We start from the raw sequence: 27,748 nt of genomic DNA on the forward strand, positions 1-27,748 counted from the left end.
CCAGTATTTGATAATCAACTGCCATGATTCAAAGATTATGAGAGAATAAGGATTTTGACTGTTTTTTTAAATGAGAAAATTGTGTTTAATAGATACCACTAGCTTTCAAAACTATTGCTCCATGTCACCAATTCAAAGATCTTCAGTAAATTGATTATCATGAAACTTTTCACATTTACCAAGAGAGAACATATCTTGATATTTGATACATTGATAGTTTTCTGTTGCTATTACTACAAAAACAATTAATATTCTGGATAACACAGAACATTGAGTCACTTTTTCTACATACCATTGAATTCAATGGAACTCATGTTTAATGACATAGTAAAAGAAAATCCAGTATTCTGGAATGCTGCATAGATAACTATTAATACCATGAATATTAATAGACAAATAATATACATGCAGTTGTTAATTAACAAATAGTAGCTCTGCACTCGGTACTTTATTTGTTCATGCAGAAAATAATAATGCCACAAGATGAAACAACTGTGAACTGAAAGGGAAGCATCATGTTTACTCTAACGAAGCTAAGCAGTACATGAAGAATTCCACCACCTAAGTAGCCATAATACATACTTGAACTGCAAGGAATTCACTCTAGTTACCACTGTTTTCTGAGTTAAACAACCTTATTCTCTTTCTGCTGCCACAAGCTAGCAGACATTTAGTCTTTCACGTGATGATAAAAACCTAGTGAATGTCTTACTACTACTGTACATGGCAAACAAATCACTGAATACATAGCAGAGCAGAACCCTGTGATGTTTTAAATGGTTTAGATAAACACAGCTGCTTAGAAATACATTTCAAATGAATATAAACCATATTAGAAATAATCACACAAAACAGTTTACCATCTTTGGCCTGTGGGATATGAAGTTTGGGTGAAGGTTTAGGTTTAGAAGGAGTATGTTGAGTCTCTTTTGGAGCTGGAAAAGAAAAAGTGGGTAATAAGTTGGTTAAATTGCACAGCAATCAAGGCCTGATATCAGCTTTAACACACAAACACAGAAGCATCACACCTGCAATAGAGAAAAATTCTTTTTATAGGTAGTAGCAAAGACAAAGCCAGCTATGAAAAAACAGAATACTGGCTGTGTATTTACATTAGTCTCAGCAGAGGAGTGGAATTTTGGTAATTTTTGGAGCCCAGAGTTTCTTTCCTTTCCTTTTTTTTTTTTTTAAATAAAAAGTTGGAATTAAATTGCAAGCACACACAGACATAATTATGACAAAGATGATTCAGAGTTGCCAGCCTTGCTTTCTCAAAAAGGAGACATTCCATCTGTGAAGACATCAATATGCCCAACTATCATGAATGCCAAGCAAAAGAACTGTCTAGAAGAAAAACGAAGTTTGATGAAAGAATCCTACGGCATAAAGTGATAACTTCAGCATGGTTTTCTGTGATGAGAAAAGCAAACACGGCAGCTTGCTAAGGAAAAATCATTACCTATTGTTGACCTTGGTGGTTCAATTCTAAATGTAATGGGTTCCGAGACTGCAACAGAAACAGTATGACACGGTAAGTACAAAACATACTTCGAGTAATTTAAAGTTACTCCACTGGTTAAGTATAAAAGCGGCTGCTGATACTACACCACAGAAAGGTGGATCATCACATTAACTTTTTTTTTTCCTAACTGTGGACAATTAAACTTTCTAATAATACAGGTTCAATAAAAAAGAAAATAATTATATGTATTTGATAGCAACTGATTGAAAAATATATAAATAAAAAGGAGGAAGCCCTAGAATGATCAAGGGAAGATTTCACACTGCTTCTCTCTCAGACAGCAATGGACTCTTGGTATACAGGGATGCCAGAGATCCCACAGTGAGGTATGCTACTACTTTAAAGTGCCACACTGACCATGACCAAACAGTTGAATTTTTCCTCTAAGGTGAGCAGTCGAACAAAGGACTAAACGGTTGCTATTGGTACAGCTGTAACAGTATCTGAAAAAATATACTTTTCAGAAAGCTTCTAAGCTTTCTCTCATGATATCCTAATACAATTTGGATCACAAAACCAACATATCATGACTCTTACCTCCTCACAAACTATGCCAAATTGAAAAAAATACTCACAATCCTAAAATATGAAATGGTAGAAACTATAAAAATATCCTGGCAATAAAGGAAATATGTTAAAATAATATTAATGGGGATTTTTTTAGATGTTATTGCAAAAAAAAAAAAATTACCAGATTTAGAATGTGATTGTTCTGGCTGAGGGGATGTTTTAGTCTGGGTGGGAATGAATTGTGTTTCAGCTGGAGCTGGGAAGAACAAAACAAAATGATAAAACACAACAAAAACATAAAACTCCCCCCTTTCTCCCTCTCAAAAGTTTTAAAATAATTACTGCCCTAATCTTACTACAGTGAGAACAAAGAAAAGAAAGTGATACTGTTCAGCGCTGACAATCTAACAAAAATCCAGGAACATTAAATCTATCTTCATTCAGTCATGTTAAAGGCTTTGAAATATTATAGTGCAGTTTCAGGTATAAAAATTATGGAACAGACTTAGAAAAAAATCCAGCAAATTAAATAGTTAAGAAACAAACACCTTTTGAAATACAGAATAAAATTAAATTCTTTATCTTGCAAAATATCTTCTGGAGGAATTTGTTTTCTCTCCCTCAGTATAAACATTATCACATGATAATGACCACCGCCTTCCTGACTCCATGAAAAAAATTTGTAGTTTTCTACTCTTTGACTTTCTAAAGTAAACAGCAGGCCTCAAAGTACACAGTTGCAAAAGAAATGCCATTACCAACTTTAGATTGTGGTGTTTTGGTCTTAGAAGATGATTTGGTCTTCAAATGTATGGATTGTGGTACATTGGATACTGGAAAAAAATACTCTGTAAACAGCATTTAAGCACTGGTTATAGCAAATGGTGTCCAATAGAAGACACACATTCACATTCAGCAATGACGAAATGAAGTCTAGGAAATGACTTTCAATTTGTATCAATGAATAAGCATGGAGAAAACTGACGGTATGAGTTTAATATATGAATTGTTACTGGACATGGGCAAAACTATCAAGACAGAATCATTGAAGAAAGAGATAACATCAGAGCTGGATGTTCTTCTGAAGCAACGTTAGCTTCTAAAAGTTCAGTCAAAAGAAAATAAAGAGCTAAAAAATGAGGCTAAGAAAGCACTGTCATTCAGTGTTGGCCTTGGCCAATCAAAGTCATTAGAAGAATTTCCAGAGTAGTTTCTAGAGTGGAACTTACCGCAGCTGGGAAAAGGGAATCTAACTGATTTGATGCTAACTGACCAAAATGATTTGATTCTATTTAACCAGTAGACACTTAAAGACATCCTTATCTAGTGAAGCATTATATGTGCTTTTGGTTGTACCCATGTTTTAAAGAGCAAAGCTCTGAAGAGCTTTAAAGGGCAAGCTCTGAGAACATGTTACCGTGCTTCCCAGAAAAAGATCTGCAGAGCAAATGCAAACAGTGTCTCAAATCTTCCTTCAAATTGCTTCTGTTGAGCTTCATTTAACTTACAAAAATGGAGGACTGTAATGAATTCAGTATAAAAATGACATACAATCAAAACAGTAGTTGTTGAATTACATATTTTTAAATAGTATTTTATGTTATCCCAGTCTTTTGATACATTTTTAAATCCCAGCAGGGCCTAACATAATCCCAGCAATGGACTGGAAGGAAACTAGAGAATTTGGCAGTAGAATGGGGCACAGCAGTAGCCTTTGGCTGCTCAGCACATGTGTAAGAAAATTTGTAGGATCAATACGTTACTGGTATTTTTTTTTTTTTAATGACAAAGAACTAATTAAAGAAAGCTAGCAAGTAAAATGTCATCACTACGTTTTAGTCATGATCTTCTGAGATGAACAGTCATTCAGAGCTTACAGAACCAGGTCATTTGTGAACTAAGGGCCTATCTATTCTGGTGATAGGTGTCCTGGAGAAGAGGTCCAGTGCAGCTCTGTTGCAACTCATGAAAATGGAACCCACACTGTGCTGTACAATTAATACTTGAACAGCGCACCTCTGATGCTGTATCGTCACTATCTCTAGTATTGACAGGATTTCAGCAAGAGAGGACAAAAATAATTCATTTTTCCTTCTAGGTTAATTTTAAAACCATGAAGGTAAGAAACAGTTTTTAATTTAACAGTTTAACAGGTTTTTAATTTAACTAAGTCAATGGAGCTATGCTGAGGAATCTGGGAGGATGGGTTCTGCACTAAAAACTTGTCTGTGGAAATACTGCACAGCCAGGGAAAGTATCTTCTTGTTCAAATAATGCCATGAAGTATTACACACAAAACATTACACATCCTAAAACAAAGAGGAAATAGGAACCTCTTAGGATATAAAACCCCAATGCTAATACTGTTAAAATTCTGCAAGAGGTTAGCACTGGGCATAGTCCTGACCTATGACTATGGTTCCCAAGCCAAATTTTATAAAGACAAGTTTGAACTACGGAAGTCTGAAGCCAACGGTTTCTGATCAAACCTTAAATAAAATCTAGAATAGCCATGAAACCTGTCAGCTTTGAATCTGGATCTGAATCAGTTCAGAGCTACTAGTATCTTCCAGCTTGAGTTTTATTCTAATGGCACATTTAAAAACAATAATAAAGCAATAGAAAATCCCATATCCCAGCAGCCACCAAGAACACATTACCTTTGAAGAGAACACTGCTCTGTCCAAAGTGAATGGGGACATCCACTCCCATAATAAATAATCTAACTAGCACCACACAGCTTAAACCCCCTTAAATTATGACATTATTGTTATGTAAGGCCTTGTTTGAGTGTTCTGCACAGAAGTAGAGGTGATTCTTCAAGCATGACCATCATGAATTGGTTAATTTGACATCAGAATTGGTTAGTTTGTCTTTTATGATACTAACACTTTATTTGTTAACTACTCATAAACCAACATGTTTGACCATTCTGAGGTTTCTACAACAACACAATTAATATTTTGGGACTGACTGCGATAGGAATAAGAACTTTTCACTCTTAACAAGAAAGCATAAGTAAAAGCTCTTGAAAAATATCATAAGCAGATATGAAAACAGGGGAGTAGCACCATTTGAAGACTGTTTTTAAGCTACAGCTTCAATGCAATGAAAACCCAATCCCACAAAAAGATGGCAAAAGGAAAAATAATGGACATGTGGTTGAGGACCACTAAATCAATTTGCATCTAAAATGCAAAATGGAATTCTGTCATTAGCTATGATAACAATGTTACGATATTCCTTCTAAAAGATGAGAAAATTCTTTCTTGAGAGAAATAAAAAAAAAGCATTAAAAATAAGTCAGGGAAAAGGATTAGTCAGCATTACCAGTTGTAGTCTGCAGATGCTCAAGAGCACGGGGAATCAGAGTAATGACTGGCAATGGCACATATTTCCTGGTTGCTGTTGGAATAAATGACGTTAGCATATTCCACTTCTCTCAGGTGTAGCTACAATTCCCGAAAAGTTTCCCAACTATCTGTATTTGCACTTAAATTTTTAGGATTAACACTCTAATAGAATACTTTGAAATCTACAGAAACAATAACACATTTGGAATACTTTTATGTCCTGATCATATCCCTGCCTCCAACATTTACTGTCTCCCTGACTAGCTTTCTAATCTATCCCATTCAAGAAAAATCTAAATTTAATTATACAGCCACAATATAGTAGTGAGATACTAAATCACAGAAAGTAAAACCAAGATATGATCCAAACAGCAAGACTTTTTTTTCAGTTTGTTGTTTTTTTTAAACTGGAAAGTATGTTTGCCACTGAAAAAATGTGAGATAAAATAAACTCACAAACATAGCAACATAAACTCTTTCATCATATCCTAAATACTCTGCAGGTTAAACCTGCAAAAAACTGAGACTGATCCTGTCCTCACTGAAGTCAACAACATAATTCACATTTAATTCAACTGTACAGGTTCATGAAAGCCTGGTCTCTTTTCAGTTCTTCTTAGAAATCTGTTCTCACATTAAATCCCATCAACTAGATGTTTTCTTGTTCCCATTTGTTAATTTGGTATTTTAGTAGCACAAGCTCCACAGATCTTTTATTATGACAAATGTAATATGTGGAAAAGCGGGAAAATAACCAGAAGAAAAAAATCTTTTTCAGGATGCATTTCATCCCTTGCATTAGTTCTTTTATGCTTATTCCAACAGGATATGCATATCTGTGTATATTTATTTTGTGATTTCAGCACAGCTGTCATGTCTGGTTCTATAGCCACAACCACCATGAATTTTCATTTGGTATTTCAGACTTGCCATAATTTGTTAATACGACCCAGTCATAAACTAACTGCTAAGTATGAGTGCTAACACATATACATTAAATACTGATTATATACATGTAGCTTTGTCTTTACTGTTAGTTTATGCCTTCTGAATAGATTAAATGATATTTAATCATATTTTAGGCACAGGGCCTAAAGAGTACTGTGCTACACAGGATTCTAGAGAAATAAATATATAGCTAAATAATACCATGTTTTTTACCAGATGAAATGAAATGAAAATCACACAAACAGTACAGTTATCAGTCCATATGCTTCACATGTACCTCACAGGTGCTCACCAAGCAGGCTAGAACCATGGAGCAATAATAAAACACCAAGACCATACTTTCAGTTGCTGAGTTTGGACTACATCTGAATAAGAAAGAAGGGCTAAAGAAAACAGTGTTTTTATTTGCCTACATTATCAGACTGATGAAAAGAAGAATGGCTAAAGATGACCAGTAATCATTACCCTCTGAGGTCTTTGGATGTTCAAATGTGTACAGATTCTTAGTAGTGACTGACGCTGGAAAGGTTGCTGCTGAAATAAAGAACATTTTCTTGAGACACATATAGGTGCATCTACATCTGTTTCTCAACTTCTGGTAAGGCTCAGCTGCTCTTGCTTCCCAGTTAAAATTCACCTTCTCCCCAGTATTCAAATGAAGCACTATGTAAGTAAAAATATTACTGAATACTCTTCAACATTTACTGGTCTGTGTGACCTTTGCTGTTCTTTAAAGATAAAAAGTGTATCCATATCAGAGGAACAGTGATGGGAGAGGAGCGTTCTGAGTCTTCATCCTCCTCTCTGCTTCCCTGACCATAACTTTTCCCCTCCTCATATCTGTAGACAGCTGAAGAGACAGTCCCATAGAAATCTTTTTCTTTTGGTATTCTTTCTATTATCTACTATCTATAATCTTTCCATTAATTTTTATGAGTTTTGTCCAGAGTGATACAAGGGTAAGATCTGAATGATTTCAGGTTTAAATAATTGCAAAATCATGGAAAAGGTGGCTGACGAAGATCTCAGTAGATTATCTAGTGCTACAGAACATGAGATGTTAAAGTCGGAAAGCTTCTCATCTCTATTTAGAGAAATTAATTAGGTCTGAAAGGAAACATCTCCAAAGGCAATGAAAAGATAAAGGGACCCTGAAAAGCAAAGTTGGTACAATTATTTAGTATTAACGTGACTTTAAACTGCAGCCCATTTCAAATCCCAAATAGATATATAATAAGTAACCAGTGTGTTTATCCAAGCTTTCAAACTTTACTTCACTTGTTGAGTCTCTGCTTTGACTCTTCTCAATTTTACTGTTTTATTACCTATGCGCCCTGATGCTCTCTCTTTCTTTATCATGATACAGGTTTTAATTAGGAAAGAAATATGATTGATGAATGTTGCATATGTGCCTCAAACTTTATTTTTGGACAGTACTGATATTGAAATTCACAAAAATGTCAAGACTCACAATAAGTCACGTAAGTACACTTATGTTGAGGCAGTTATAACTTGCGAATACAATAAGGTTTGAGGGCTAAAACTTCCAACACTTTGTGGGTTTAGATATAAAATTAGTTCATTAATTTAAAAGTCTCTATTTTCATGCATGAAGGTTTATGATAGGGGTGGAGGTGGGTTCTTAAGGGTCAGGAGTTGTGTTTTAAGTTTAAAACACCGAATAGAAAGCTGACATATTTCACTCAGCATTTTAATACCTTCCTGATTTATTTAATGGCACTTTTTGAGAGCTAATGATTGATCTATCTAATGCTACTGCCACTACTCTAAGAAAGCAAAAAACTGTAAGATGTATCACTTTCAGGACAAATAAGTGAAAGAACGCAGTAATTACCCAGCATTGTCATAGGTTCTTCTGGGTGCAGAAAGACCTTAGGTTTGGAAGGAGAAGCTTTACTGGGAACTGAAAAGTTAAAAAAATAATTCCAAAAGAGAACAATTATTAAGTTTTCTATCTTCTTTGACAACCAGATCTCTAAATTAACATTTGTTGGTTTGGTAAATCACTCATCACAATAGCCCCCTTTAAAAGGCATCTTGTTTGCTGATAATGGATAGCTCACATGAGGCGATAGCATGGTTCTGTTAAAAAACAAAACAAAACTAAAAAACAGTCCAACGCAGTCAGTGAGATCAGTTCTTGCTCCTAAACACAGAATCCTGGTATTAGATGGGGTCAAAGGGTGAATAATGAAGAGTACGCAGAAGCAACTATTGAAAATGAGTCAGTAGTAGGAACCCTTTGTTTTTGCCAAGTTTTTTTCTGAAATACCACTTGCAGAAGCACTGCTTTGTCATGACAAGGATCAGCTAGGAATGCTTACCTAGTTATCAACCAGAGACTATTCTTCTACACTGGGCAGCAATGAGTATTGAGTACAGCATAAGTGCATCCATACATACTTCAGCACTACATCTGGCTCTAAATCCAAGGGGGAAAATCCAGCAAGAACCATGCTAACCTACAAGCTGGCTATGTGGAGCTTTCTATCAGAACTAACCTAAGGCCAGACATTCATCTTACCATACAGTTCGGATGGATCCTAAATCACTCAGACCTGACTTTTCTTTTTGTTTGTTTGTTTTTAAACATAAAATTCAACAATGCCATTCCTCTCTCAATTCTTAGGAGATTCTGAAAGTCTCTCATAATGATTTCTTTTCAGGCCATCCTGTTCATTAACAAATGCGAAATTTTCATTTGGTTTGGACTTTTTAAGGTAAAAGTTAGAGCTGGGAGATGGTTTTTTCTCAGAATAATTATGTGATAGGAATAAGCCCAGAAAAAATTAAATAACTCTTATTTCCTCTGATCCTTCTGAAGTCAGAGCATCTGAATAAAACTTCCATAAAGTATAAGAGGTCTTTGACATAAAAGCTACTCTCAATATCATTGAACAATTTATCAGGCTATTGGGTTGCAGGCACTGAGAAGCCAGGTAATCTGAGATTTTGAAGGACAGAAAGTAACAATGAAACCAAGTTATCAAACTTTTATTTCACAGAGAAGGCATGGTCCTCTGCGTTGATTATACTTTAGAAGATGCATGTTTCACAGTCCTTCCAAGACCCTCATAGCTTCTGCTAAGGGACAGAAGGCTCTAAAGGAACAAGTACCTGTCCGCACCAATCTACCTCACATTAAACTATCCTAACTGCAACAGCATATGGAGACAAAGGAAACTTGCAAACAAAAGAGGAGGCAGTTGAGAGACTCCTCTACGACAGGTAACTTCTGCCTATTTGTTGTTAAGGTAGTTTGTTCTGCAGTTCCCTTGCACAGGTATCGCATCACACAAGGGGAAATGCATGAAAGCATTTGAAGAACAAGCATTTTATGCTAGAGGCACAAGAGAGTTTGGGTTTATAATGCATCTACAGCGACTCAGCACGTGTCCTAATACATTTTAAAGTGCTGTTTCTGCAACTTTTCTGGAAAGAAAATGCTGCAGTATAGTCAGATGCAAGTAGAAAATTCATTGCAATTTCCTCTTCTGAAAAATTGGAGAACTTCCTATGTTTAGAAAGACAGATTAATATAAGCGAGCACAATGGGTGGATATGATCTTACTGGCAATAAGAACATTTTTTTATGCAGACAACAGATTCAATTACCCAAACACCAAGAAAAAGAATGGAGGTGCAAACCTTCAGTAGAATGCACAGTGGGTTGGAAAGACAGAAAAATGTTTATGTGTTTTTTTTTTTTTTTCTAAATGAAGCTTTCAACATTAGCTCCATTGCCAAGGGACAAATACTTTACCAGGAACAGTACAAAATTCTTAACAACAATGATAGTCAAAATTAACCCTCATCAAACGTGTTTGATCCAAAGTGGACCACTGGTTACTCAGAGATCAATTAGCAATTGGACAAATATTCTTCAGTATTTTGATACATTGTAATAGGAATGTAACAACAAGTGTCATGCACAAGTTTCTAATTTAAGCTCAACTCCCAAGGGACACTGGAATACAGAGGAGATCCTGCTCTTTGACCATTTTATCACCAAGGAAAAGCCAGGCTGTCCCCATGCATTGCATAGTTTATGCCTTGTATAAGAATTTCTGAATAAGGATATCAAAATTCGTTCTAACAGAACAAATGCAGAATTCACAGATGCCTATGCAGAGAAAAGTCTTTACAAGTTTAATGATGATTAGAAAGTGATTCTTAGGATTCCAGCTGGATTGACCAGCAAAACCACTAACAGAGAAAGGAAAGATTGGAGGCATGCGTACAAATCCAGAATCACACTGCCTGCCTCTGAAGCTATACAGAAACCCAAAGCAGGCGTTCACTGTGGAAACATTACAATATACAGTGTTGACCTTGGCAGTTCAGGGGTGTAAAACAATTTCATTCAACAATTCCCAAATGAGTCATTTTCTCTGTTGCTTAAAAAAGACATGCAAGATTCAGATATACATTCAGACACAGGTATCTACAGTGGAGGGGAGAGTAATTATTCTACTAATACTATACTGAATTTCTACACAAAAAAGTGTCGTAGGAGCCGTAGTTATAATGAAAAACTTAAAAACAAAGCAAAACAAACATACTAACTTGAGACAGTTCCAAAACATAAATACCATTTAGTTAACAAGCTTCAGAAGGAATAATTTGCTGTGAAGAGGGTAAATCTTTTTATGAGCATGGCTTCAACAAAATATTTCACATGGAATCTGGAGCAAATTTAATAATAGTGCCTGATCTCTACCAAGATTAATTAGCATCTTCGTATAATACACAGTTATGCATTTCTAAGCTTTGTAACTTCATTACAAACCCTGGAACACTAGTAATATTTTTGTAACAGTATTCATTTGTTCTTCAGCTCCAGGTAAGGCCAGATGCCTTTTATCCTCCAACACACATTACAGACAAAATTCAACCCCGATACGAATGTGCAATTTCTCTTGCTGTCATAAAATATGCCTTTACTAAATTCCAGGCCAGAATTTCCACTGTTTCATATAAGTCTATATATGTATTAATGAACACTGAATCAATACAAGTCCTGTGGTACTGGGTTCTACTATACCCAATTAGCAAAGGAAGAGAATTTGCATCTTCTAGACTCTGTGCTGACCTAAGTTCAGAAAACTTGTGATTTTGAAATGAAAAGGACATAAACAATTTGTTTCAATCCAAAGTCATGCAATTAGATGGCATAAATCTAAAGTTAAAAGTTTTCTTGCTTTGCTTTAATGTTTTTTGGTTCAATACAAAAATAATATTCTTCAAGAGGCACAGTCCCCTCATTGCTTATCTTCCTGATGATTGCAGGTGCTAAGTTGCATGCAGAACAAATTTAAACTAAACTAAACTGCTTAAGGGACACATTATGGCACGTAATTACCAGGTTTGATTCGTGGTTTTTTGGATCTGGCAGATGGTGCAGGTTTAAACGTAGAAGTTATAAGTTTTGCTTCTTTAGGAGCTGAAAGAAATATACTGGATTATAAGTTTATCCTTTCCACTGTTTCACACAGGAAAGAATCACACAGTTCAGGCCTGAAATGAAGCAATGAATGGCTACTGAGAACAAAAGCAAACAGCAAAAACAAATTTGTGAAAAGGCTTCTCAAAATCTTTACAAGACTTTATTACCCCAGCTAAAAATAATGGCTTGATCTTTACTGTAAAATTTAGTAAGTAAATTAAAAATATCTACTTAGAGTTTACAATTGCATCAAAATGTTCCTCTCATTAAACTAGCAAATACATTTTCACAAGATACCTAAGAGGCAAAATAATAATGCCACCTAACCTTTTCAGCTGCAGGTCAGTTTTAAGCCATCCAAAAAACATAGAGACAAAACCTGCAAAAATGCCTACAATTTTCAATTCTCTGAAGAAATTTCCTGGCAGGGAGCCAGAAAAGCATGGAAGCAACAATATAAAAGGGGTTGCTTCACAGCTGTAGTCCTTGAATTCTATTTAAAAAAATAGAAGTTTTAGACAGTAAAAAATGAGCAACCAGTTCTAGAAAGTTTTTTTTTTTCCTACACATGCATGGGCTGAAACTAATAATATAACCTTTATAGCTAATACAACTGTTAACCTGACATCAGCTGAAGCTTAATGTCAGTGTCAGGTGATTTAACAAATAATTTTCTTAATTTTTATAAAGCAGTGTGATGAGACTGCTTTCCAAGGAAAAAGTTTCATAGCAATAGACACATATGACATTTATGGAAAGAACAGACTAGAATAAGATATATGAAGTGACTGAAAGTATTTTTCAAGCCAAAATGATATTCATGAAGGATTCATAGAAGAGTAGAATAAAAACATCCACCTAGTGCCACAGGAATCCTTCATGGAGAGTTTTAAGATTAACGTTCGCAAATACTAACCTTGCAGTTAGCTTTTCAATGGTTTTTCTGATGGGTTTCTGATGATTTTCTGAACGTAGAATGTGTTGTTGATGTAGCAAAACTTCCCCCCAAATGGGAGCCAAAACTAGTAAAATCATTTATTATATCGAAAAACTCAACTTATTTTTTTATCCTAAGTTGAGAAATATGTGTCTGGGACTGCCCTGCCTTCCTAACTTTTTTCCTTTAAAACTAAAATGGATTACAAACATAAAAAGCCATGCGATAAAGTCACAGAGTTCTAACTGTGGCTTGGACTACAATGAAGAGAGACAGACAGCTACAGAAACATTTATTACCTAGTGTTGCTTTTGGTTGTTCACTGGTCTGAGATGTTTTAGGTGTACTATGCTCAAAAAGCGATGGTTTAGGGGCTAGAAAACAAAAAATCAAGCATAATGGAATGGATCAGTAGAGATATCAGTACTAAGCTAAAAGTGGTATCATTCCAATAGTTTAGGGGTCTTATTTCTTTCTTTTTTAAACAGACTAGATAACTTGAAATCAAGTCCTACTTTTCTGCATAACATCCTACTTTCTTTTTAGTTTTGCTTCCTAAGAAACTACACATTGCATGTTTGCGGCTATGTGAGGGAATCTACTTCTGAGGCTCCTTTCCCATTTTTATGTCTTCTGCAATTTTTTAACCCATTGTTGGATTCAATCACCAAATATATTTCATTTCTTTTAAGTTATGGGAGAATAAGAAGAAAGGATAGATGAGTGCTTTGACTGAAGAAAAGACTGCACTCCATATCAAATACCAGAGAATCTGTAACAAAAAGGCAACTTCTAAATGCCAAAATCTTTCTGAAAAGCTTAAATGAGAGCCTGCAGTCAATTATAGGACATACATAAGACATCAAAGGCAACTCCTGCTGCTTACTGAACAGCCTCTTTACGAGACATGAGAAGAGAGACATTTTGAGGTTCTAGAAACCCACATCATAAAATCTACTGGTTCAATACCTGAGCCGTGAAGGGAGGCAAATTCACCTCCCTTAATCCCAAATCAAAAGAGAAGAAAATTACTACAGCGATCTGTTTTTGATCAAAAAGCAAAAAAGGAAAAAAAGCACTTGATGATAGTCTTCCCATGGTCAATGAATAAATCTGTCACACGTGTATGAACATTTTTGAAGTTTCCCCTTCTCGTTAGTCACATGGCTAATACTGCATTCTGAATCAACAAAGTGCTGTAACTAGCAAATATGCCTTGTATGCCATAATACATTCATATGGAAGTGGGAAATGGGGACTGGCAAAAGAGGTTATCAAAACAACATTCATATATATTCTTTATACAAGTCACACAAAAACAAAACTGTGTTGCCCTGAAATTTTTTCCCTGTCCCTCCTTTCAATTAGGCTATGAAACGGGGCAGTCTGTTTATATTCTATCACCAGACCCATATGCATAAATATGATGAGCTTAATGCTTACGCCTCTTTACGCAACATCAAATGACTGATCTTAGAATGATAATGTAAGTTGGTCAAGATGCTCATGTCTTCTACAGTTCCTGTCCATTTCAGGGAGTTTTTCTGAGATATTTTTAGTGAACATCTGTTTCAGTATACTGACTTGTAAAAACAGTGTGCACAATTACCAGGTTTCACATGCTGTACTTCTGGGGTAGCAGATGGTTTCAGTTTAGAAGGAATAAGTGGTGTTTCTTTTGGAGCTGAAAGAAAGAGCTCAGTTTTCAATCAAAAATTATTTAAGAAGGCTTTCCCACAACTAAAACACATGCCACAAGTATATACTGAAGAAGAGATAACACAATATGGGATGAGGAAGCCATCTGATGAAATCAGAATTTGAGGTGAGGGATGGAGATGATATTTAATTGCTGTGCATTGATCAGAAATAGATTTGATGACCCCCATAGGACTAAAATTTCCACTAAGAGACTTCTACGGGAGAGAGTGAGCAAGAGAGAGTGCACTTGTGTGCATGAGAGGGGGAGCCAGAGAGAGTAAGCGCTGATAAAAGGATGGAGCTCTTCATGCAAGTTACGGAGAAGCAAGTTTTACTGCTTTGAGGACAGTAAAACTGTCCTGAGCTATGCTTCTATACAGAGACATATCAAGAAGTACGAGGGCCTAATGGCAATGGAAAAAGAAGAATCTATAACCAGGAAAAAGAATAATTATACATGTGAAATGATCTGCTGGAAGAAATGCATTCATGTGGGATGAAGTGCTCAAAACAAACACAGTTTTTCACTGTGTGAGAACAACATTACCTAATGTTACCCTTGGCCATTGAAAAGGACGAGAAGTTTTAGGTGTGAAAGATTCCAGAATGGATTCACTTGTTGCTGTTGGAAGAAATGGTTACAGTCATAAGACAGCAAAGAGCTAATGGAAGAAAATGTTGCTTCATAAGCAAAAACAAATCAGTTTGTACAAGAAAAACAGAACTATTTCACTAATTCTTGGACTCTTCAGTTTATCAATTTAGTATGTGTTAGAGATGAATTCAGTCTTTTGAAATGCACAGAGCTTTAATGAATACAAATCATGTTACTTGTGATGTGCAGAAATTCTGGATGCTCATTTACTTTCTTCCAGCCTTCATTGCAACTGATTTGGATCTCAAATCACTGCCAAGTAACAGATTCTAAGTTGCCTCATATCTTACTTCATCATTTTGAGTTTTGGTCCATTACTTAAGGAAGATGGTGTGGTGTAACACGTAGGAATTTAATGAAGAGGATATGTTGAATAATCAATTAGTCAGATATTAAAACCACACAATTCTTGGACTGGAAAGCTGAGGCCTGATCCAACTATGGTTTCAATCTGAGAGAATCAAGTGTCTGCAACTGTTCACCAATTTAATGCACTTAAGGATATAATTCTTCCTTCATTAATACTTTTAACAAGACTACAACAGTAGAATGCAGTCTGCAGCATCCATCAGAGTACTTTGATTAGTACTTTAGGACACTAAATCCTGTCTTCTTACAGTTATCTATGCAGCATATTTTTCAAAATACTAATGGAAAATCAGATGACTGAGTTGCCATATGCACTGCAAGTGTGATAAAGTACCAATGGTAACCATTAATAGCAATCTAATTTCAAAAACCAGGTGTTAGGGTCCAGTCCAAATGCACACTGAAACTGAAGATTATGAGTACAATCATTTCACTGAATCTCAGAGCAGGGTCTGAGCTACTGAATAATAACAGCTAGGTAGTAATTATTATACCTGGTCCAGGATCTGCTATTTCAGGCTTACTAGGTGTCATAGGGCTTGAAAGAACAGGCTGAATATCATCAAAAGCTATAAAAAAAAACAGGTCACAGTATCTATGATTATTATTTCCAGATATAGCTTTGTGTTCTTATAAAGCACCTATCTGCAATGTAGTGGTCCACCCACAATAAGTGCATCTTATGTTGACAATAGAGCAGTGCTGGTTTAGAGTAGGAGCTGAAGCTAGTGGTTAGAATGACAACTGAAACTAATGTGGAAGCCAATCAAAGCTCATATTACTTTGGACAGCATGCTTCACACAACTTAAAGCAACCCAGAAAATATATAGAAGAACTTCTGACACAATTATTATAAATGTAAAGCACTCACAAGAGCAGTAGAAAATAATATAATCTACAAAACTAAAAAATACTGTAAATATATTTTTGCAAAAAAGACAGTCTTAAGTTCTCTTCAGTGTTTTTTCTGTCAAGATTTTGTTAGTTCTAATGGTGTATAATCTGTATATAAGACAAAGGTAAAATAAAATTTAAAAAAATCATTTAACAATACAAAAGAAGCTTAATACAGTGGCAGTAGAGTATGTACAAGTGTGTATATATCTATCTAAGAGAGTATAATAAAGCCTGAAGATGCTTTATTAGCTTAGGAAAAAAAATTTAAGACTATTATTAAGCTTCATACATCATTCACCAGACTTACTTCATTTAAGTACATCTCAAAATTGCCTTAATAGCTTCTCTTGAAGTAGACAAATGAAAAATAGTCTTAGGTGAGTTTCTCAGTATTAAGCACAAGATGGCTTCACTCACAAAAAAAAAAAAACAAAAAAAAAAACACAAGGTAATCTGTCTGTCTATACTGAAGATGATGGAGTGGAAGACAAGCATGGCAGATGACTAAAACATCTGGGATGAACAGGAGGAGTATTTTCCCCAAATTGCTATCAAAAAAACAAAACAGAAGTGGTTTAACTGAAAAGCTAATGCATTACAATTATCCATAGTAATTCTTAACACATGAGGTGGTCTGGAAAGCGGAGGCATATATGTTTCCAGGTCATCTGAACTTGTAACTGCAGAAAAATGTAAATAACCTTGAAAGGCAGCTTCATATTAGTGGAGAAAGGGAAATAAATACGAAAAAGGAAGATTGCTTGATACTGCTCCATAAGATGCCAACAACACTTAAATATTGTTAAAACAGTTTCAAGAAACTTCCAACTCAGAAAGAAACCAACAAAAACTCCATTTTGAAACAGTCCCCTTATTCCTAACACATCCCCAGCAGAATCTGCAACTTCCTTATATGTAGACTTAGCAAGAAGAGTCAATTGCTTTGTGCGCATGTAATGTCAAAAAGGCTGTACTTTCGATTTGAACTGCACCTGAAGGAAGAGACCTGGATACCTAAAACATATGCTAATATGAAATTTTACAACCAGTAATTTCTATTTGCAACGCTTGGTGTGTTTCAGTATACCAGAGTATACACATTTTTAGTTACAGCTTTTAATACACTACACATAATGTAATTTGTCATTCAAACTAAATTAATACAAGTGACATTTTACATTCTTGATATAACAAAAATTAACTCAACTTGCAGGAGGCACTGGAGCACGAGAAGGTAAGACAGCAAATTTGTAACAATGTTGTTCAAATATTTACTGCTGGGTTTAAGATAATTTTCCTTCACATTCATATCTTCGTTATGAATACAAATCTAAGACTATGATAAGTTCCAAGGAGAAATAACAACATAACTCCCCACAACTTGAGAGAAAATGCTTACTAATGGAGAAAGCTGCCAAAAACCATGTATGGCATGACCAACAAACAAAAAATCACCCAGTGGTGAATGTTCCAACCAAAATGTATGATCAGACCTGTCAATCAATTCCATCTAGGAATCTCTCCTATCTGACATATTAAAACTACCCAAGACAATCTGTATGCCTGCAGTTTTTTCTATTTGACCCTATGCCACAGCCACAGACTATCATGATGCAGCTATCAAGTTTAACTACTAAACATTGATGCTGAAATACCATTTTGGGCAATATCAAGCAATCAGAGGAAACAGCCTGTAAATATAACGCCTTTGATTAAAAAAACCCTAAGCTGCAGAAATAACACAAACACAATTTTTCCCATCACAAGCCTGGCAGGTGTTGCTGCAAGCCAAGGTGTTCCAACTAATCCTGATACTCTCCCCAGCAGATGACAATGAAGCCGAGTGACTGGGGGGGGCAGTGAGGCAGGGAGGGTGGAGAAGGGGAGTGAGAGAGAGGAGAAAAACGCAAAAGAAGGTCGGATGCTAGTTACCCTTCACTGTTTGCTGGGTTGCCAGGGAGGGAAGAGAGGTGGACTTCAGCCTTGGTCTCCGAGAAGCTAAGATCAAACACAAAAAACACCTTCAGGTCCTCAGGGAGCCTGTTGCCACACGGACCATATCAAGACAAGCTACAAACAAGGAGACGTGGCCCTGCTTGGGGCAGGCTTCGCTGTCACTGCATTGCTACCTCAAACTCAATGCTATTTCTATGTAGCCCCACAACAGAGTAAGCCTAGAAGTGGATGAGGCCTGCAGTGTGGGCAAACCCCAAAAAGCAAGCTGAAAGCTTACAAGTCGACCAACTTCTAATAACGAGGCAGAAGGGACCAACTACGTTACGGATCCACTTTTTAGCTTTGCCACATGAACGATTCAAAACATCGGAGCGGGCTTATCTCTGCATGCAAAAGCACTGCCAAAGTAACCAAAAGCAGGAAGGGAATCACAGGCTACTAACCCATCACAGTTCTTGCCGCTTCCAGTGAAGCAGCTGAGGGCGATTCCAGGCCTGGTCTCCGCGTTGCTACGGTCAGACATGGAAACCATCTTGAGATAGCAACATGCCTTTTTCTGGCACTGTTGTCTCAAGAGTCACTGATCAAAGCAGCTATCAGCTGTCTTGCCATGGTTGCAACCAACACAGTATTCTTAGAGACTCAGGGGTTAAATGGCTCTCCAGCTGCAGCAAAATGGCCAAAGGGCTACTTCTGCACCAAAGCGCTCCTTACGTCTCATCAAAACACGCAAGCAGCCTTTGCAGAGAGAACAGTGGAGCCAAAGGACCCCTCCTCTTTTGGATTTGGAATTCAAGAGGAGAGGGGGTAGGGACCTCTCTTTTAAACGCAAGCAACTACAAAGGCTCAACACTTCCTTCTTTCAGGAGCAAGGGATGAACTGCGTATCACCATACCTATTATTGTTGTTATCACTATTATTATTTTGACAAAGAATGGGCTGTATCAGGCTCACTGTTCTCCAGGACACGTGAAAATGTCAATTCCTTCTTTTAGTATAGTCTGTAAACCAGTGAGTATCATGTACTCTCCACCAGCTAATATTCTGATGTTCAAGTCAGTGAAATGATAGTGGAAAAAAGAATGGTTGATGTCCTGTAAGAAAGCTATGAGACAACTATGCCACATATATAGCAAGACTAGTGGGTGGTAGAATTCTACTTCTGCCATATTGTAAAATTTCATGCTAGAAATATGTTTCCAAAAAACCACTGCATCTGCAGACACACAAAGCAAGGTATTGTGTGATATGTTCTTTCCACAAGCTGTCACTCAGTCCCTGTAGAAAACAATTTTCAAGTGATAGAAAAAGCATAGGTTCAAACAACAGAATCATGTAACTAGTACGGCAAGTGTTTCTGCAAGCCAAAATGCATTAACGAACCTAAGTATCATTCAAAGCAGGTGAAAATGATGTCAAGTGATGCAACAGCAGAAGAAAAAAAAGAAAAGATTGTATTTACCCTCCACTGTTCCTTGGGTTGCCAGGTAGGGAGAAGGAGATTTCAGTTTTGGTCTCCAAGTAGCTAAGATCAAACCAGAAAACTGCCTTCAGATACTGGAGATTGTTAAAAGCATTGCCAGTATGGAGTTTTAAATAAATGAAGCCCATATTTCATTCAGTTTTTAACGCAAATATTTACATTCATTATTATTCCTTTTCTTTAAATCACTGTAGCTTAGTTGAGTTAATGTAGAATTAAAACAGTTCTAGTGAACTAGGGCTACAGAGCAGTAAATCACTAAAAGGGATTGAGATGCTTAACAACACTATTTCCGTGTAATCATTTATAAAGGACTGACCACATCACTGATATATTTAGGCATCGTTACTAACAGCCAAAAAATCAAAAGGCTTTGATCCAATCTTAAATGCTCTTCATATGAAAGTATTGCCAAAATGACAGAAATGATGATGCAATCACTATTTACCCATCACTGTCCTTGTGGTTTCCAGGGAGGGAAAAGCTGTGGATTCCAGGACTGGCTTTGGGAGAGCTAAGAAACCAGCAGACAGTAAGAACAGTCATGATGTTCCAGAGCTGCCTTTTAACTGCAATAAATGACAGTTCCTAAAATCCACTGTCTGGCATCAAACAAATAATTCCAAGCTATAAATGGAGAACTAAGCAACAAATACGTAGCCAGAACTTCAGACTGCATGAAAGCTACTGTAATGTGTTAGAAATGACCATCTTTTATTTAAACTGAAAAACAATCAACTTGTTGAGATTTCTATATTCTTCATCACCCTTAAAAATCTCAACTTTTGAGCCAAAACCCCGTGTGCTTGGAAAAAAGGAAACAACAGCTTCTCTGTATAAAAATGCATGCAGGTGAACTTAACATGGGTTTCCAGCAAGGCCTGAGGCATCTTATACAAGCAAAAAAAAATTGCTTTCTTAACCAAAATCTGTAAGAATCCCTAACGGAACACCACCTCCTTAATTCCCAGAAGCAGAAGGTTTCTCTCCTGGAAGGAAGTACTCCAAACGGACAGAATCTCATGCACGCACTGTTATACAAGCATGACCTAAAAGAAGAGTCACATTTATTTTTCAGAAGCTAATGAACATTGATGTGCAAATGATAACGGTGAAATAGAAAGATCATGGTAAAAATCCATTTAAAAATATAAGAACATCTTATTCAAAAAAAGAGGAGAGAGGAATCCGATAAAAGCACAGAACAGATTATGAACACAAGCAGAAGATAGGTCAAGCAGTGGATACCTTAGAAAATGGAATCAAAATATAGGAACTCCCAGCACACCTACAAGAATGTATGATGGGAAAAGAGAAAGATCACCAACTGGATGAACCAGTGAAGAGAAAACTTCAAACATGCAATTCTTGTTTGTATGTTTCTCTGTGGCTTTGGGCTATTTATTCTCCTATCTGTCTTTATTTTCTTCACTGAAAAACAGGAGTAATGAGTACTCCACAAATTTGTTTTCTAGATTACCTAGCCTATGTTTGCACCTTCACTAGCACTGAGTTGAACAACTGTTAAATGTAACAGTTAAGATGGCAAATATAAAAGTGTACCTAGTTGTTAGGTGTACAAGGGGATAGTATAGTGCATTTGCAAACATCTATATGGGACTATAGTGGAAGAAAAAGCAGAAAAGAAAGTTCTTGCATTTCACATTAAACCTGGCCTACAGAGAAAGGAAAATATTAAAAAATCTTTAGGCTACATAAAGAAGGCTGAAAAACCTTTTATCTCCCCAAATAAATATATACTTCTTTTTCCTCCAAGACACATCTGGACTATAAAGTCTTGAGCGATTTAAAAAACTGAACTTGGGCTTGTAATGCCCACTTGGCTATTTTTCATCTCACTAACAAGTTTGTCATTATGACCTAATTTAAGTCTGAGAGTCCTTCTTCAAGAGAAAAATATAAAAAAAAGAGAAAAATATTCCAGTGTTGCTGGGATAGCACAACACACTACCCTGCACAAGGTGTGCTGTTCAAGATGATATAAATGTAAAGGCAAGCAATATATCAAATGGTTAAGAGTCATCTCTGTGTTTTGCAAATAGAGAGAAAGATATGCAGCACAATATGGTGCCTGCAGGCTCCAATATCCTATGTTAGACAGAACTCTAATCTAAGAATCTTTTTTTCCATTTTCTAGAGTAGAAATTACATCCACAGAATAAGGAAATAGCTCAAGTTGTTATAAAAGACTGTGTTCCTTTGGCACTTCATATAGGAAATGCTTTCCAGCTGTTTAATCAAGAAATGAGTGACACAAAGCAGTTATTTAACAGGCTTGTCATTTAGACTCGGAAGCAAATGTGTCTGAAGGTGTTCACAGCAGCAAAAAATAAGCTAGTGACAATGGGATGGAAACTATATTATAATCAGATATTTTTTATTCATCACTTTCTCACATTTCCAAGAAGGGAAGAGACAGAGACTTGAAGGCTAGTTGTGTAGTTAAATTAAATATGAAAATCTTCTTGAAAAAGGAAGTTGGTCACTCCAAGGCAGTCCTTTAAATACAAGCAATTAATTGTATGTGCTGACTGTTCTCTTCTCATCCCAAACATTTGCCCAGAAGATGTAAATTAATCATTATTATCATATTCAGTTGTTTTTTTCAACTCTCCTTACAATCTGGGAATATCTTTGCATGTGGCTGCTCATATGCTTTATTAAAATGATGACTGTCAGACTAGATCAGACAATTTTCTCCATTCTTCCAAAAACTGTAACTGTTGGGAAATGTATTCATGTCTTGAAACAGTGCAGTATAACTTGTTTTATAGGCAAAGTATATAGAATAAAGAGCTGAACTTGAATGTTCTATTATGCCATTATATAGAAAACCATACTGAACTTTTCTGTTAAGGCCCTTAGTTGTAAATTATTGCTCAGTATGGAAGATGTGTCAGCGATACATAGTGATTACAGTCGCTGAAGAAGTAATGCATAAAACCCAAGTAGTCTCCATTTCTTGATTTTAAGAGAATGTTTAACTGGAATCTGCAAGCTTTTCCATTAACTTGCAACTCCAGGCAGCTGGACAGCTGCTGAAAGTTTACTAGCAAGTAAACATGTAGTTTACTTGTTTAGACATGTAGTCTCAGTGTAAGGGAGGAGTGGCAACAATTTGAAATAGCCCCGATTTGGATGGAATGCTCAGCACCGAACGGAACTGAAGTATTTGTCATGCTGAGACGGTGAAACAGGCAGAACCTTGAGCATTGATTCAACTGCATTTGTTCAGTGTCTTTTTCATAATCCATGCTGGCAAGTTTTATGATTATGTTCTGAAAACAGAAATAAAAGAATCCAAAATAATATATGTTGGCAAGGAACAGGAAAATTAAATATATTTTGAAGTATTTATCATATCCTGATAAGTGTAAGCAATTTAGATGTCAAGAAAATACCATAATCTACCCAGTTTAACTTGACTGGAGTCAGGTATAACAGGTTTCAAGAGTGTCTGAAAGCATCACATCTACCATAGAAGTGCCAGCTCAAGATCTATCTGTTACAAATATTTTCTTTAGTTACTATGTTGTGCAGTTTAGTTTAAAAAATTGCAGTTAAGCAATACAGTAATGCATATAATAAAATTTTGTTTGTTTGTTTGTTCCTAATAATATTAGCCTGGAACCTACGTTGTCTCACTTAAAGGCAGCAAACCAAAATATCTAACTTACTTAGATGAGGTAACTGTTTTAAATCTATTTGAATATAAGCACTTGGCTCTGTTCTCTGCTACCTTGAACCTTGCATATTCATTCACCTCCATATGAAGTGGATAATTCCACAAACTGATTTAGAGGAGCATTTACTTATTTTACACTTCCATTAGCAGATGAAAACCACCATCATTAGTAAAGCATCGGGCTGTTACTTAATTTCATGTTGCACTGATACGTATTGCAGCTTCCACCAAATTCCAAGCAATAAACAAGGTATTTGACATAGCACTTTGATTCCAGCAGAAAAATAATTAATAACGCACAGACTACAAAGCACAATTACATCCCTTGCAAAAATTTCCAATTACCAAGAGAACAAATACCATTACCAGATATGGTTGGTGGCATTTCTAGGATGCTAGAGGTTTTGGATCTCAGAGAGAAAGGCTGTGTTTCGTTAAAAGCTGAAAGCATTTTAGTATTTTGAGGGATCTCACAGGGACCACACACACAAAATACAAAGGAACTTCAGGCACAACATTGCATTCAACTCACAGGATCTTTGCTTTCCAACAACAGGAAAAGACAAAGGCAAAGAAGATAACAAGATAACAGTTGGCCTGAAAATCAGCAGTGAGATGACTGAAATAAGCTATGAGACTGATGTATGGTACAGCAACTTAAATGTTCCATACCAGACAAAATTCTTATCATTTTATGATGGTATCATAACTGATTTTTTTTAAAAAGAATTGCAGCTACATAAAAATGCTTATAGGAAGCTCTTACAGTAAATACTGATTTATCCTGGATAATAAAAGACTCAAAACCACTTTTTGAGATTTTGAGTATATAGAAATATTAAACAAACATTACATGTCTCCTTTCAGACAAAATAAAACTTTCATCGAGGGAAACCTGTAGAGCTCAACCTCAGCAGTAAAACACAGCCTAGAAAGTGGTTCGTAAAAAGAAGAGCATTTAGTGTAGCAGTGAAAGTGGTCGGTGATGGCAAGTATCACAAATGAGGCAGAAAGCTAGAACAAAAGCAACAGCCCCAGAATACCTGAAAGAAAGAAAAAAAAAAACCAACAAAAGCCAAAAATTCTCCGGAGCCAAACCCAGAATATCTATAATCCCAAATACTTTATTTAAAGGAAAATAATCGTTTCATTATTACCCATGGCTATTCTTAACAAATGAGGTACTGTGGAAACTGGAGAGAGAAATGCTTCCAGCTCAGCAGTACTCAGCAGTCACTGAGCAGTAAACCTACATGGCAACTCCATACTGGGGAAGAACTAAATGGAAAATGATGGGAGAAAGACAGAGATCACATTCAACACTACATGTTGTAGAACTCCATTTAAAAAGATTCCCATGCATGAGCAAAAACACATCCTTTTATTAAAAATGTGAGAAGACACAATCTTAATATAAGCTGATGCATATCATATGAAATCATACAAAGTATATAAAGTATATATCCTAAATAGAAAGCAGGATATGCCAAAGTGTAAGCTAAATACGCTAAAGAAGAGTAAGCTAAATATGACAAATAGCTAAGTCAGTATGTAGTTGACCTGAAATAAATCCAAGGGAATAGAGATAGCTGCTTTACAGCTACAGACCTCATGTTATCTACCTGAACACAGCTTCCCTGCAGGACATGATACTACAGCAAAAATGAATTTGAATTTAAAGGACACTTCACAACATTTTCTATTATGATGTTAAAAAAAACAAACAAACAAACAAAAAAAACCTCAAATCATATTAATAGCCACTATATGCAAAGAAGCAAAAATCTCATTAAAAAAAAGCAAATCTGTTTGATGACTTATAAACAACTGTCACACATCCTACTTTACTGCATGCATGAGTTCTAAGAAAATCCCCCACCTAAATAAAGACAAAATTCAAGGTCTTGTAATAAAGTATAATCAATAAAATATATAATAATAAACTATAAATTAAAAAGGTAGCCTAACAAAACATGAAAACCATGCAAAGCTGAAAAACAAAAACAAACTTGATCTTTATTAATTGAAAACTGTGGAAAAACATTATAGAGCAGCAGTATCTTCATTCACTGGCCAGACTTTCTATCTTATGTTAAATCCCATGGCTCTGAAGTCAGACAGAATCTTCAGTTTAAATTTCTGGAAATGTGTGATCTAAGAGGGATGTATGTATTGTCTGGGATATGCAGGAAGACACATGTAACTACTAAGAGCAAATACTGAAAAATCCCTAATAAAAATCTTGGAAAGCATGTAAAATATGGCTAAAAAAGGCTAAGGAGGTAAGAAGTGAAGAGTGGGCGAAAGACGTGGATATAAGCTTTAAAGCCAGACAGCAAAGAAAGCGTTGATTACTAATGCTCCAGCAACACAACCAGACTTTTTCAACTACTGTCTTTGGAAGGCCTCTGTAAAAATAAGTTTTTTTTATGAGCAGCAGAACTAATTAAGACCAGTTTCCTTTGCATGCTGACTGGCTGACTAGTTACTTTCCAAGAAGGCTGCACAGTAACTAAGTTCCTCCTCTTTTCTCTTAAAGCTTCAAAACTGAGTTTCTTTTCAACAGAACTGAGAATTTACAAAGGGATTTATCTTTAAATTGTCTTAGCAAATTCCTCTGAAATTGATGGAAGTTTTCAAAGCTAACAGAGGGAAAGTGCTAAACATGAGCAGGCATGCAGAGCAACTGCATAACCACTACTTCCACAGGAAACTGAGATAAGAAAAGATCATGAACAATTTTATTCAGGCAAAGTACAGGGGTACACAAGCAGCAGAAGGAAGAACTGTCATAGAAAAAAGTGGCCTTTCCAATATATTACTACCTCACCAAAGTCTGTAAGTATTCACAGGTTACTATTTGTGCTATACTTACAGAACTGATGTACTCTTAGACACAGTCTGACCATGACTGAATAGGTTAACTGGCTATTCAGGCTGATTGTGTAAAAAATGCGCATCTTACATTAGTCTAGTCAACATAACCAAACACATGAAGCAGAAGTGGCCAAATAACCAACAGCTTGCTATTGACCCTGTTATTTCTATATGACTTAGTTTCAACAATCGGAAAAATTCGATTAGGGGATTTAAACATAGCTTAACTTTTCCTTGCACTATAAGCCTCGAAAAAAAGAAACATTACTATAATTACTATATATCTTATAAGGCATGCTAAAATCTATTATGATCAAGCACAACCATACAAACTTGTAAATCTATTAGCAATGTAGATCAAAATTAGGAAAAAATATTATTTTGGAGTATCATATAAAATTTCCTAAATTAGTCTGATATTTGATAAAACAAAGAAATTACAACAGTTCTGCAGTTAGTCTGATTCATACTAAATACCATAGGCATGATGAAACCTCTGAGAATTTCTAATTCAAAACACATTTTCAAGTATTACCAGGTACAGCTGATGGCATTTCTTGGATGCCAGATGTTTCAGATCTTGAAGAAACAGGCTGCTTTTCATCAAAAGCTGAAAGAAAATTGGGGGTTAAAATGAAAAGGAACTTGAGAACCATCAAGTTAGCACAGTATTTGGATAGCAGTGGTGGGCAGTTCAAGGAAACACCAATGTGAGATCAAGCAAGATGTCAGCAGCCTTGAAGATCAGCTGTGAAATGAGGTGTTATATAAACCCTGAAGCTGATGTGAGGTGAAGCAGAGCGATAGCAAAATTCTGGTTTCTCATGTGAGGTAGAATTCTTCTCACTGAACTAATTACAAAAAAAAAAAATTAAGTCCCTGTTCTTTGAAATAAGATTGCAACTATGGAAACAAATAACAGCAATGTATGCTCGTACAGGTCTTCTTGTGGCTTGTTATTTAGTCAGTATGGTAAATTATTTTTCAGCTATGAGTACATAGCAATGGCTGACCTTATAAAAAATAAAAAAAAAAAAGCCAGGCTTGGCTTTTATGTCATTTTGTATGTTTGAATGAATCTTAGCATTATCCACAGCAAATAGAAGTGAAGGCAAGGCATGGAAAAGCTAATGGAACTATACGCTATTTACCCATCACTGTCCCTCTGGTTTCCATGGAGGGAAGAGATGTGGATTTCAGGACTGGTTCCTGTGTAGCTAAAATCAAATATGAAAACAATCTTGAAACAGTGAGTGAGGTCAGTCTTTACAAAAAGTCATCTTTGGCCCTTTGTTAGTAGAGCTGGAACATCTACATTTATTTTATGCTTCCTGTATACAAATTTTTAAGTGATATTTGTGATAC

General features: G+C 35.9%; 1 protein-coding gene across 50 annotated transcripts in view; it reads right to left on the reverse strand.

Moving 5' to 3' along the window:
• ABI3BP (ABI family member 3 binding protein) overlaps positions 1-27,748 on the reverse strand; it is a 180,944-nt gene that overhangs the window by 60,373 nt on the left and 92,823 nt on the right. For 26 of the 50 annotated variants that reach the window (XM_064521187.1, XM_064521321.1, XM_064521286.1 and 23 more), the window contains 16 exons: positions 27,535-27,600; positions 26,919-26,993; positions 20,249-20,314; positions 19,780-19,842; positions 18,293-18,358; positions 15,957-16,031; positions 14,986-15,060; positions 14,347-14,421; positions 13,037-13,111; positions 11,717-11,797; positions 8,189-8,257; positions 6,799-6,867; positions 5,363-5,437; positions 2,214-2,288; positions 1,460-1,507; positions 861-935 (listed from right to left, as the gene is read on the reverse strand). In XM_064521187.1, coding sequence (XP_064377257.1) covers positions 861-935; positions 1,460-1,507; positions 2,214-2,288; positions 5,363-5,437; positions 6,799-6,867; positions 8,189-8,257; positions 11,717-11,797; positions 13,037-13,111; positions 14,347-14,421; positions 14,986-15,060; positions 15,957-16,031; positions 18,293-18,358; positions 19,780-19,842; positions 20,249-20,314; positions 26,919-26,993; positions 27,535-27,600 — 1,128 coding nt within the window. The remainder of the gene's footprint in view (positions 1-860; positions 936-1,459; positions 1,508-2,213; positions 2,289-5,362; positions 5,438-6,798; positions 6,868-8,188; positions 8,258-11,716; positions 11,798-13,036; positions 13,112-14,346; positions 14,422-14,985; positions 15,061-15,956; positions 16,032-18,292; positions 18,359-19,779; positions 19,843-20,248; positions 20,315-26,918; positions 26,994-27,534; positions 27,601-27,748) is intronic. The other 24 variants (XM_064521180.1, XM_064521159.1, XM_064521237.1 and 21 more) reach the window with 22 other exon arrangements.

Source organism: Dromaius novaehollandiae, chromosome 1, assembly GCF_036370855.1.
Source record: "Dromaius novaehollandiae isolate bDroNov1 chromosome 1, bDroNov1.hap1, whole genome shotgun sequence".
NCBI classification, from domain to species: Eukaryota; Metazoa; Chordata; class Aves; order Casuariiformes; family Dromaiidae; genus Dromaius; species Dromaius novaehollandiae.